The following is a 10,709-nucleotide window of genomic DNA, read 5'->3' as shown; positions in this document are numbered from 1 at the left end:
AGTTTACCAAGGCCAAGATTCTTTTCAACTCCTGATTTCTAAAATTTCAAATATAAAAATACAATAATCCATAGTTAAATGCTTAAGGAAGCTATTGGTAATTATACTTACACCCAAGAGAATTGGCGTAGAGAAGTATTTAGCCTCGGTAACATCTGATTTCACATAGGAGCACTCTACAATACCCTGTTCTCCATTCAATGCTCTGATCAAGGATATACCAAATCGAGCACCAGCATATGCCATAGAAAGTGTGGCAGATCCTGTACCAGCCTTAGCTTTAACAACCTCTGTACCAGCTTCCTGGATTCTTCCAGTGAGAGCCTTCAATTGATCATCTGGGAAGGATACTGAGGGTTTGCATTGAGAAATTAATGGGATAATAGTGATACCACTGTGTCCTCCAACGACTGGGACTGATGTTTTCTGTGGGTCAAGACCCTGGAACAAAATTGATATTATACATATATTTATTTTAAATGTTATGTATAATTAATTTATATATTTGGTGTTTACTTTAGCTTCGGCGATGAATGCGTTAGATCTGACAATATCCAAAGTGGTTACACCAAACAGTCTCTTGGGATCATATACACCAGCTTTCTGCAAAACTTCACTAGCAATAGGCACTGTACTGTTAACTGGATTTGATATAATAGCGATGAGAGCTTTAGGAGACATTTCTGCCACAGCCTGCACAAGGTCTCTCACTATCGACGCGTTCGTGTTTAGTGAATAAAATTTCGCAATTTTATTCTGTATTTTATTTTATTTCATTGAAACATATATTAAAATACACACCTGTGCTCCCTTGACAGAATCCCTCAACTGATCCGGACCGGTAAAACCTTTCACTTTTGCCGCCGTGTCCATGTGCGACAGATCAGCAGCGACACCTGGCGTATTCACGATATCGTACAATGATAATTCGGTTACAAGAGGTGACTGCTTCAGGAGCAGCGATAGCGGCTGACCGATTCCACCACTGGCACCCATGACTGCGACCTTGGCATTGCACTGTAACAAGGACCAGAAACTAAAGCTATCTATAGAGTGTATATCTCAATGTAAAATTACTTTATGGTAGTTTACTCTCTAGATAATTCCATGCATGAGAGTCGAATAATGTTATATTACATTATGATCGGTAACATTTCGAAAGATATTCGCGGTTGCATAACTATACTTGTTATCTATATTGTGATGTGTAGTACCATTAATACCTGTGTATGATCGACTAGCCTCAATTATTTCAAATTTTAAGAGACATCAGAGGAAGATTAGAGACAGGATGTAGTAGCAAATCAGTTGGCAAAAATGGTATTTGGTTAAGGTTGAAATTTTTCTTGAAAAAGCTTACCCTAGTACTGGTAGATAACCGTTTCGCTCCTTGTTGAGCGACGGTCAACGTAGGCTTGAGGAATCGTGGCAACATGTTCGTAACGAATTTCAGAGCACGAATGAGACCAATTTCAAATTGAAGGAGACAACGTTCGATAACCTTTCAAAGACACCCCGATGACCTCGATTATATTTCACACTTGTTCTGTTTCGCTCCCTCCAATCGTCTACTAACGTGCCGCAAGACGTATGCAATCATGCGCGGTCTGGGGTGGATAATTTGCGCACGTGTACAATCGGTTGTGAATTATGACGCGGGAACGTTTGAAAGAGTCGTTAATCATATTTTTTGCATTGTCCCATTGTTATGATTGTTTTGTGTCAGAAAAGAAGTGTCATTTGTCGTAACATGCATTGTTACAATATTTTTCTATGTTCTATTACATTTGTGAAACTATTACTATATTATTCATATATGTTTTTGTTAACTGAATTTTGTAGTTATTGTTAAATGTAAATATAAATAAATTTATTTAGAACCGAATTCTTTATTAGTTTTTTTTATAATATCTCTAAAAAACTAAACTTTTTATGAATGTTGTGTTTGTTATAATTGTCAGTAGCTCGGTTCTTAGGAACCTGATAGGACGTGTAACGAGGGTTATGTGGTTTTTCTTTAAAACGTTAAATGAAAATTGTAAAAAAAAAATTAAAAGTTGTTAAAAAATGTTGTCACAAAGTTGAGTAATTATATGAAATAGCTGAATTGATATACGTAAATTCAAAATGTCAAACGGTACGCAGAGGTTATCTAACCTATAGAAAATCACTAAGTTTGCTTTTTTTATCTAGATTATTTTATTCAAATCGTAAAATATTTTATGAAGTTGCTATGACATAAATTGAATTATCTCGTTTATTTCAGAAATCGAAACGAGCTTATTAATAATCATACTAGACGTAAATCCCGTGCAAAGAATTATAAAGCAAGAAACAAGGCTACTGACACAATGTCTCGATTCAACTATCGTTTTTGCCAATGCACATTTAATGCAATCCTCTAACAATCAACTTGCTATGATAGCATGTCACAGTCATGGAGCAAAATTCTTATATCCTTTTGAGAAATCATTGGAGATTAGACAAATTGATGGGCAGTATGAAAAATTTACTATGGTTGAACGTACTGTCAGACAACAATTGCAACAAGTTGTCCATGAAATTTCGATGGGTAAACCATTGAATGGAGAAAGTTTAATATCTGGAGCATTAACCATGGCATTGTGCTATATTGCAAGATTAGAGAGGGACAAAATTGCTGGTGAAAAATTACATCCAAGGATTCTTGTAATCACTGCCAGCAATGATTCAGCTACACAATACATGAATTATATGAACATATTTTTCACTGCTCAAAAAATGGTTTGTCATATTTTTTTTATAATTTAATATTTATATCCCTGAAAATTTGAATTTTAGATTGATGGTTTACTCTTTTTTAAACATACAGGGAGTAATATTAGATGTGTGCAGTTTAGATCAGGAATTGACTTTACTTCAACAGGGCTGTGATATATCTGGTGGAAATTATTTAAAAGTTCCCCAATTAAGTGGATTATTACAATATTTATTGGTATAAAAAGAAAATAGAATTACTTTTTTCCATACATATTTCATTTTATTCATGAATACATATTGTTTTCTGTTTAGTGGATATTTTTACCAGATCCAAATATTAGGTCAAAATTGGTACTTCCACCACCTGTGAAAGTAGATTACCGTGCAGCATGCTTCTGCCATCAAGAATTAATTGACATTGGCTATGTATGCTCCATATGTTTATCAAGTAAGAAAAATACATTTATTTTAGTGTATCATCATGTAAGTGTATATAAAATAATGAGCAACAAATCTTTTGTAGTATTTTGTAAATTCAGTCCAATATGCACAACCTGTCAGTAAGTACTTTAACAATGTTTCAATTTATCATAATTATTTATTATTTAAACTGAATTTATGTTTGTCATGTTTTTACAGCACAGTATTCAAAATGCCAGGACCTATGCCTATAAAAATGAAGAAAAAGAAAAAGAATGTAGATATTGTTCATTAGCTGTATTTATATCACCTAAGGATAGAAATTTTTTACTTAAATACATCTATTTTCTCACCATCAGTATTACACTTTATTCGTTAAAAAAAAAGTATACTACAATCCTTTATTATAATACACTTTATCTACATCTTTTTTCACAAGTTCCTTAAAATTGTCATACTCGCCCGGGTACAGCTTCAACAATGTCGGACTCATAGAACTGTGCAATTAAAACACCTTATTCGATATATTTTTTAACGAGAAGACAAATGCTAGAATTGCTTACTTTCGTTCGGGAAAAATCGCCATGATGAATGGAACTGCGTAAGCACAGCTATAAAAATAAATCACATTGAGTAAAGAATTCTTTAAATGTAAGAATACCAAAAGCAAAGGTTTAAAGTTACAAGAAAGCGCATAAGCTTGTTTCAATGAAAGCCAAAAGCCATGGTTGACGTTGAGAGAAACAGGGTGTCATAATTTTTTGCGTTAGGACCGGGACCAATAGTAGACATGGTAGAGACATAAGTATTCTTGAGATAATACATTCAGTAGTGCCTTTCAAAGCCGCCACTTTCGATTTCATAAGAGGTGTCTTTTCATCTTTAAGGAACAATGGCATACCTAGTGCGATATCTTTGTAACGTACAATTGGCAAATTTACCACGTGACCAATAGCCACTCCGCAAAATGGTACGCATCTCTGAAGGTAAGGAAGTATCAAAAGAATTATAACAGAATGCATAATATACGGTAAAGAAGAACTCGGAAACTAACCGAATAAGAGTGTGTCCTTTGATACAACAATTTTTTGCAAGTTACGGTCATTATAGTACTAGCCAATACTGCGCATAGAAAAGCATTTCTCATTTGATTTTTATCATCGCTAACCCTTGGAATTCTGTACGTGTAATTTATAATGGCATTATGCATATGATTTATCATTTGGGATGCTACCATGACAGCGGTGCTTCTAATAAATAGATGTAATAATTATTGGAGGAATTTACTAAATTTCTCTTAAAAAATATTTTGTTTTGTCATGATTAAAGCATTTTGGAAATGCACTTTTGAAATGTTAGCATTGCTGTTGTGAGTATAACCGATACAGGTAGCTGATAAGATAATCTACCAAGCATAGGCAATAATTCGCCGGTTTCTAGATGAAATGCACTGTCTCTAAGTTGTTTCGCTCGAATAATGTCGGACATGTCCGTTCCTGGAGGTATTTTGCCCATTCTGAGAAAAATGTTCCACTCGCTTAAGATTTTTAAGTCATTGAACAACTAGAATTGACCTACTTGTAATCGTCACAAAATTTTTTAGCCTCCCACAATTTTTTTTCACTCACGACTGTGTTAAATTCGCTAATGAAAAAGTAATGTTTGACTCTGCCTATATAAGTAGACTGATCCCACAATGGTTTATCTATGTCAAATTTTTCGTTATAATTCATCGTTCAACGACATTATTTATAATTCGACCGACAAATTAATATCTGTCAATCTTTATAAACCTACAATTTCTTTTGAAAAAATTAATTTCTATTTTTGTACAACTGAAGTTTACCGAAAGTAATTGCGATTGTACATTGTTTATACTCTGAACAACTTTAGAAATCTTCTTTATTTAATAAAGGTTCTAAATCTCAGAAGATTGAGATTATCAATTATGGTATGCATTTTTTAACGACGCGATAGTTCTCATTTTTTTAAAATATATAATGTATATATGACATAGGCAAAGGCAATGTCCTGTAAAGAAGCGATTCAACGATGGGAGGAAAAAACAGGTTTAAGCGCTAGTCAGGAAAAAGAAATCGTTTTGTCTTTTCAGTGGCCTCCTATCGAGAAAATGGATAATAATTTGGCAGCGCTTACCAATGTAGAGTTAGTTATATTTTTTACCTATTAATTTTTTAAACAATAGTGTTAAAAGAAACAATTTACTGAATTTTCTAGAAAATTATCCCTGTCAACGAATATGATAGAAAAGATCAGTGGTATCAATTCCTTAAAAAATTTAAGAATTCTGTCTTTGGGTCGCAATTACATCAAAACATTTTCTGGATTAGAAGCAGTGGGGGAGCATTTAGAGGAATTATGGATATCCTATAACCAGATTGAAAAAATTAAGGGTGTTAACGTTTTAAAAGCGCTCAAAGTTTTGTATATGTCGAATAATTTGGTTAAAGATTGGGCTGAATTTAATCGTTTGCAAGAAATACCAAATCTCGAGGATTTATTGTTCACAAATAACCCGATTTGTGAAAACATGGACGTGGACGCATGGCGTAGTCAGGCACTCAGAAGACTTCCCAAATTAAAGAAACTCGACGCCATACCGGTCGTTTAAGTTTATATCTATTTATTAAACGTATGGAAGAACAATAGAAATTTGTGTCTCGTTAAAAAATTTTGCAATAAAATTGCAAAACATATATTTACACAGTGTAGTGTACATTTATAATACATTTCCATTTCACGCTCACATATGGTACATTGTATTGACATTGTCGACACTGACTTATTTCGTAAATCTTTGCGACGGATAATTAATAGTCTTCGACTTTCATATCGTTCAATCCGAGTTCCTCGTTTTGATCAAAACTTCTCTCGTATTTGGTGATCTTTAACCCGCTATCTAAACCTTCGTCTGAAAGACTCTGGACGTAACTATTGCCCGCTGGATCGTCTAGTACAAGAGTAACTTTTTGACTCCCTTCTAAAACTTCGCTTAAATGAGATATAAAATCTTCCATCTTTTGTACAGTTTCAGGATCGCTACTATCGCCAGTAAAAGCAGTTGATGATGATAATTGTTCTTTAATTGCCATTAAAATGCCTTCTACGGTGGTAAATCGTCCACCTAAAGTAGCTGGGCCAATTTCCAGCTCCAATTCAGGTACTTGCATGTGACAAGTTTCAGATTTTAATAAATCGCGGCTAAAGTCGTCTTTTCCCGCGACCGTTACTTCAATTTTAACCCCTGTAGGCTCGATGCCACCCCCGCTTTTAACTTCGTTCGTTCTATGACCACAAGATTCGCAAACTGTTGCCATAATTACCACTTCTTTGAAGTGTGGTATATCTATGTATTGAATTAAGAAAAAATAATTTTATCGCTGTGAGAATTTTAGTATTATAAAATAATTTAAAGAAGATATGTAATTTTTAATTATATAGGAAAAGGATACTAGTCATTTTCATGTTAGTTTCACAGGGGCAATTGCATTCTGGACAGTTTGTCCTAAATGAAAGAACTTCACCCTCAATTTGCTCCAAAGTATATTCTCCTTCTTTTATAGGTTTTAATAAAGTGTCTTCTGAACTTTCAGAATAAATTCCTAAAGTTCTATCTTGTTCTATTGTTCTCTTAAATTGAGCAACAATGCACCCTTCATCTTTCAAAGGTGCATTTGGATTTTCTATATGACACTCTCCTGATATATCCTCAAATATCATAGCGAAGGGCTCTTCTATAGATTTGAGCTTTTGCAGTTCCTCAAGAAAGTGATCAATTTGGGCAGCAGTACTTGGATGCTTTTTTCTCCTTTCCGGTTGATCTTGCTCCAACCCAGTGATGGCTCTTTGTATAATTCCTTCAACTGTTGTGATCTCTCCTTTTTGTGATCTAGAAGGAATTTCAAAGTCCAAGGCTGGGATTTTCACACTGGTGTAATCTGATTTAACAGCTCGACGGTTCAGATCCTTGGATGATTTCACTTGCAATGTTATCCTAATTCCCTTTTCTGCAATTTTCCCACTGTTTTGTATCTCATTGTTCTGATAACCACATTGCTCACAATCAAAGGACATCACCACAACATCTTTATAGTATGGGATCTTTGTCAAGAGTAATCTAGTAACACCCTGTATTTACAAAATAATTTATTGGTTAGGTATTATTGAAGGTACATGTTTTTTAAATTGTAAACTCACGATAACATACATTTCGGCCACAATTCACACAGAGACTTTCTATCTCTGTCGCTTCGGGTTCTGGATCATCGGCTGTTAGATCACGAAATATTGGTTTCGTTTTTTCTTCAATGATCTCTTTTTGATCTTCAGTCATTTTTAGGTTATACGTAATTTGTACACCAGATTTGTATAAAAAATCTATTTTGAATAAAATCAGATTAAATTACTGATTTATATCTTTCTGCACTTTTTATGTACTTGTCTCATATACACTTTTACCTGCTAAATGCAGATTTGCAAGCAAAAACCAACATTACTTAAGTTTCTGGAAAACATACTGATCAAAATATTATAATTCACGTGTGTAATTGCTTCTTTAATCTAGGGTCCCTAGACGAAGAAGTGCAACAAACCTTGTATCATTAAATTACTAAGATCTTAAGATACAAATTTTTAATTTATTTAAAAATACAATAGAAATGTTATTATTTTATATATTGGTGTAGGAAGTACATTACAAGTACAATGAAATGATTGCGCTTGAATAAAAAAATTAATCGATACTATACAAAATTATTTTTACCTAAATAAATTACTATATAAACTTCATTAAAAATATAGCACTTAATTACGTCAATGAAATTTTTCAATTTTAAGACAATATGTTACATAATACATAGGGATTTCTTTCTTTATTAAAAATTACCTATAAGGAAATTTCGAAATGCTGCATGCCTTTAATGATTATAAATATTAGCGCTAACTTCAAGCATATCCTTTGAATGTATTTAAAACAGTACAATTAATTACCTGATTTAATACTTTTATTAACAATTTTACATTTAACCAGGTAAGTGAATTTAAATAAAATTTACTTTATTCATATTATTAACAATTACAATTTATCATTTTTTTAACATATAAACCATCAAACTACGATTCCTAATAGCGATTTGTTCAACTGAGTACTGCAAACATATTAATGATACTATAACCTGTGTTATCATAAAACATAGCATAGATGCACCGCAGATTCTTAGATGTTGTAACATAACCGCATAGTGCTCGTAAAATATATCATTTGCACGCAGCATTATACGTGAAAATAGAACAATTGGGAAAATTTGAATTGAGAAATAAAAGGGGCGTACAGAAAGAAGCTTTTCAAGGCTAGGGAAAAGTCGAAACTCGACGTTCTTAGTGAGTGGCGCGAATCGCCGGTCGAAAGTTCAATGGCTAAGCATAGCCAATGGCCGCCGCGAATGAGTGCCCCGTGTCGGCTCGGTTGCCGCTGATCGATGCGTTACTACGCGTTTTTGAAGTGTACTAGTCCTTATTCAACTCAATCACGCGTATATCCCTGACCCTCGACCGATAATATGTCCAGTAGACAGTCGAAAAAAGAAAAGGTGCGTTCATCATATCGCCTGTCGCGCCTGTCCGCTCGTACGTCTCTCCTTATGCGATCGGTACGCTCGCGTACGTGAAAACAGTGTTCCTTGTGACGAGGAGGAGAGATCGCGGGCACGCACGCGCTCCAGAGAAAGAAAGAGAGCGGGAGTGTGTGTATGTGCGTCTGTATATGAGTCTGTTAGAAAGAGAGAGATAGATGGTGACGATGACAGAGATAGGAGAGAAAGGGAAGAAGGGAGAGTAAAGAGAGTTCGGGGAAACAACCCCGGTAGCCGAGACACCGAAGGGTGTAGCGTTTCTTGATATCCGTTTCGCTGACACATTTCCCCGTCTGAACGACCTGACAATGGTACTTCAACTAATTCCCGTCGTTTCCGTGTGACATCGCAAGTGCGAGTTCCGTCGAGCGGGCCGCGTCTCGATACGTAAATCGCGTGCTGTCGTGGCATTGTATAAACGGTGTACAAACAGTGCAATTTAATCGTTTTGTTCCAGGATGCGACGAAGATCAGCAAGGACAAGGGAAAGAACGGCAAGGACGGCGAGACCAGTGACGAGGTGAGGTTATATCGTCCTTCTATGTTCCTCCTTACGATTGACGTGTGACTCAGGCTCGATTCGAATCGACTCCTGTCATCCTCGATTACTCGTATCATGGACTTTCCCTTTTTATCTTTATGTGCGTTACAAATTCGATTATTTACAGTAATCGAACAGTGGTGTCGTGTCGTTGGTGGGACTTGGTTTAATCATTTATCGCAGGAAAGCGATCCGGTGTCCATCTTCGACACCGTGTGCCACCTGAAATGTTTTTCTTCCTAGAGTTTCATACACGATTATAAATTGATGCACACGTTTCTCTGGGATGTAATTTCTTTAGATTTGTTCTATGGTTGAAGGTTGGATTCCGTGAATACGCTTATGAAACGGTTTTAAAGTTCGCTTTGAAAAAATGTTGGCTGGCACAGGTGGCGCTTAAGCGTAGACTTAGTTGATAAATAGAAAAGGATGTAAACGAGATTTACGTTACAAAGTAACTATTTTTCAACCTTTGCCTCTTGTCCTTTAGTAGCACGTGAGCGTTTCATATTTTCTTCCTTGTGGAAAGAATTCAGGATGTTAATGAGAATCACAATCTTACATTTTTATTTTATAACACGCTTCCTGAACATAAGTAACGTTATAATCCATGCGGTGAGCGATCGCTTACGATACGAATGCAACGGATTCCAAGGATGGAATTATATATGTACTAAAAATGTTAATTGATCGTTAAGATTAATGTGTTAATCGTTGTATGACAAATTAATCCTGCCTACGATTTTTATATAATTACATTTACATAATTTTCATCTTGTCCGTTGCTTTGTACATTTAATTAATTCTTTTACAAACCTTCCACACGAAATCATACTGTTTTTCATTTAACAATTTTTTACTTTGTTAAAAGAATTGCATAATTAGTTTTTATAGTACTAAACAGAGGATGTTTATGTTTATAAAATGTAGAGTTAATGTCAGGCGGATGAGCTCACATGTTCAATAATAAACTAACAAAGCAGCGTAGTATTTATTTATTAAGATCAAATGTTCGTATGAATATTGCATAATGCATTGCTTAAAAGATTATAGCGCGTTGCACTGTATCAATTCGATTATCGATCGTTGATAATGCAAAAAATTTGCTAGCGATTGATTAGCGATCGTTCGTATATGAAACCACAGACATTTATTTCACGTTGAATTTATAAAATTGACCTAGGCATTCTGTATAATTTTATCAAATTACATTGTGATAAATTGTAATTTGTGTTGTGATTAACAACTTAAAGGTAATTGGAAGATATTGTACTTGGAACAGAATTGCATAATTCTTTATTATCTAAAGCACATAAATTGCGTGTATGTACATATATATATATTGTTATATATTTGTA

General features: G+C 34.5%; 6 protein-coding genes across 6 annotated transcripts in view; 3 read left to right on the top strand and 3 right to left on the bottom strand.

Moving 5' to 3' along the window:
* LOC108572206 (malate dehydrogenase, mitochondrial) overlaps positions 1–1,583 on the bottom strand; it is a 4,630-nt gene extending 3,047 nt beyond the window's left edge. Inside the window, 4 exon segments of the mRNA XM_017934405.1 lie at positions 1–38; positions 112–441; positions 517–1,017; positions 1,361–1,583. Of these exon segments, the coding sequence (XP_017789894.1) occupies positions 1–38; positions 112–441; positions 517–1,017; positions 1,361–1,435 (944 nt within the window). The 5' untranslated portion in view covers positions 1,436–1,583.
* A 398-nt stretch (positions 1,584–1,981) lies between these two features.
* Positions 1,982–3,454, top strand: LOC108572307 (general transcription factor IIH subunit 3). The gene is made up of 6 exons (XM_017934513.1): positions 1,982–2,137; positions 2,267–2,763; positions 2,852–2,974; positions 3,052–3,187; positions 3,263–3,299; positions 3,379–3,454. The coding sequence occupies exons 1-6, from the start codon at positions 2,128–2,130 to the stop codon at positions 3,452–3,454; spliced, it is 879 nt and encodes a 292-aa protein (XP_017790002.1). The 5' UTR covers positions 1,982–2,127.
* Positions 3,455–3,550: 96 nt separating this feature from the next.
* Positions 3,551–4,892, bottom strand: LOC108572205 (sideroflexin-1-like). Its single transcript, XM_017934404.1, has 6 exons — positions 4,738–4,892; positions 4,505–4,675; positions 4,214–4,409; positions 3,844–4,139; positions 3,723–3,770; positions 3,551–3,656 (listed from the first exon to the last, which is right to left on the bottom strand). Exons 1-6 carry the CDS (start codon positions 4,890–4,892, stop codon positions 3,551–3,553), a joined length of 972 nt encoding a protein of 323 aa, XP_017789893.1.
* A 275-nt stretch (positions 4,893–5,167) lies between these two features.
* Positions 5,168–5,791, top strand: LOC108572462 (dynein light chain 1, axonemal-like). The gene is given in 2 exon segments (XM_017934703.1): positions 5,168–5,325; positions 5,398–5,791. Coding segments are annotated over 2 exon segments (552 nt in total).
* Positions 5,792–5,843: 52 nt separating this feature from the next.
* Positions 5,844–7,717, bottom strand: LOC108572400 (zinc finger protein ZPR1). The gene is made up of 4 exons (XM_017934634.1): positions 7,639–7,717; positions 7,388–7,557; positions 6,633–7,308; positions 5,844–6,526 (listed from the first exon to the last, which is right to left on the bottom strand). Exons 2-4 carry the CDS (start codon positions 7,511–7,513, stop codon positions 5,991–5,993), a joined length of 1,338 nt encoding a protein of 445 aa, XP_017790123.1. The 5' UTR covers positions 7,514–7,557; positions 7,639–7,717; the 3' UTR covers positions 5,844–5,990.
* Positions 7,718–8,738: 1,021 nt separating this feature from the next.
* Positions 8,739–10,709, top strand: part of LOC108572299 (serine/threonine-protein phosphatase 2A 56 kDa regulatory subunit gamma isoform-like) — a 9,199-nt gene continuing 7,228 nt past the window's right edge. Inside the window, exons 1-2 of the mRNA XM_017934499.1 lie at positions 8,739–8,768; positions 9,268–9,330. Of these exons, the coding sequence (XP_017789988.1) occupies positions 8,739–8,768; positions 9,268–9,330 (93 nt within the window). The remainder of the gene's footprint in view (positions 8,769–9,267; positions 9,331–10,709) is intronic.

Source organism: Habropoda laboriosa, unplaced genomic scaffold (genome assembly GCF_001263275.1).
Source record: "Habropoda laboriosa isolate 0110345459 unplaced genomic scaffold, ASM126327v1 scaffold65, whole genome shotgun sequence".
NCBI classification, from domain to species: domain Eukaryota; kingdom Metazoa; phylum Arthropoda; class Insecta; order Hymenoptera; family Apidae; genus Habropoda; species Habropoda laboriosa.
Note: the sequence above shows the minus strand (reverse complement) of the source record. Positions and strands in the feature narration are given on the sequence as shown.